At 40.4% G+C, this 859-nt stretch overlaps 1 protein-coding gene across 1 annotated transcript in view; it reads right to left on the reverse strand.

Annotated features, from left to right (window-relative positions):
• Nucleotides 1-859, reverse strand: part of EMH_0012520 (acetyl-CoA acyltransferase B, putative) — a gene marked incomplete at both ends in the record, with an annotated part of 2,747 nt that overhangs the window by 451 nt on the left and 1,437 nt on the right. Inside the window, one exon of the mRNA XM_013499560.1 lies at nucleotides 461-589. Coding sequence (XP_013355014.1) covers nucleotides 461-589 — 129 coding nt within the window. The remainder of the gene's footprint in view (nucleotides 1-460; nucleotides 590-859) is intronic.

Here is an 859-nt window from a genome sequence, read left to right on the forward strand (position 1 = left end):
GGGGGTGTTTGTGTGTACAGCACAGTTCGTGCAGCCTTTTCAGGTGCAGGGGAGCTAACAGAGAGATACAAACCCAAAACGGCAGACAGATAGAGAGAAGAAGACAAACAGAGAGAGATATGAAGACAGAAATACAGAGAAACAAACAGACAGAACGATAAAAACAGAAAGAAGTATACAGACGGGCCTGCTGTTGTTGTTCCGTTTCTATCGAATGCGGGTTTAAGGCTTTGCAGGGCGGCCATTGTGGTGCTTTCGCGTATGCCGTCGTCTTTATCGATGGTGACGATAACATCCTTTCCGCTTTCATCTTTTCTCTGCAATTAAACAATTATAAAAAGAGCAAAAAAACTTTCATATGGGGCTTGTTTTCTTCGTCTCGCGCTTAGCTTCATGGCGGTGTATTTGGGGTGTATATACAGCTCTGCTGGTGTCACCGTGTAACACTGGAGCTTCTTACCTTCACTTGTATAGGCACAAGCTCTTCTCTGAATCGCCCCGCAGCCTGAGCCGCCGAAGCCTTTGCGTGAGACTCCACAGCGAAGGCATCCTGTTCTTCTCTCGTCACCCCAAATCTTTTCGCCAGAATCTGAAAAAGAAAATATTATTTTTATTAATTTTGAAATATTATTTTTGTTAATTTCGCTCGATAGAACCACAAAGAGCATCGTACACCCCGTAGGTAGTGTGCTATGGAAGGAACAACACAACAGGAAAATAGGGGCGGGAGAGAAGAGAAAAGAAGAAAAAAAAGAAGAAAAGAAAAGAAGAAAAGAAGCTCAGAGAAGAGAAAACAAAAAAACAAAAAAAACAAAAAAAAAAAAAAAAAAAAAAAAAAAAAAAAAAAAAAAAAAAAAAA

Source organism: Eimeria mitis, genomic scaffold, assembly GCF_000499745.2.
Source record: "Eimeria mitis Houghton genomic scaffold, Emh_scaff444, whole genome shotgun sequence".
NCBI classification, from domain to species: Eukaryota; Apicomplexa; class Conoidasida; order Eucoccidiorida; family Eimeriidae; genus Eimeria; species Eimeria mitis.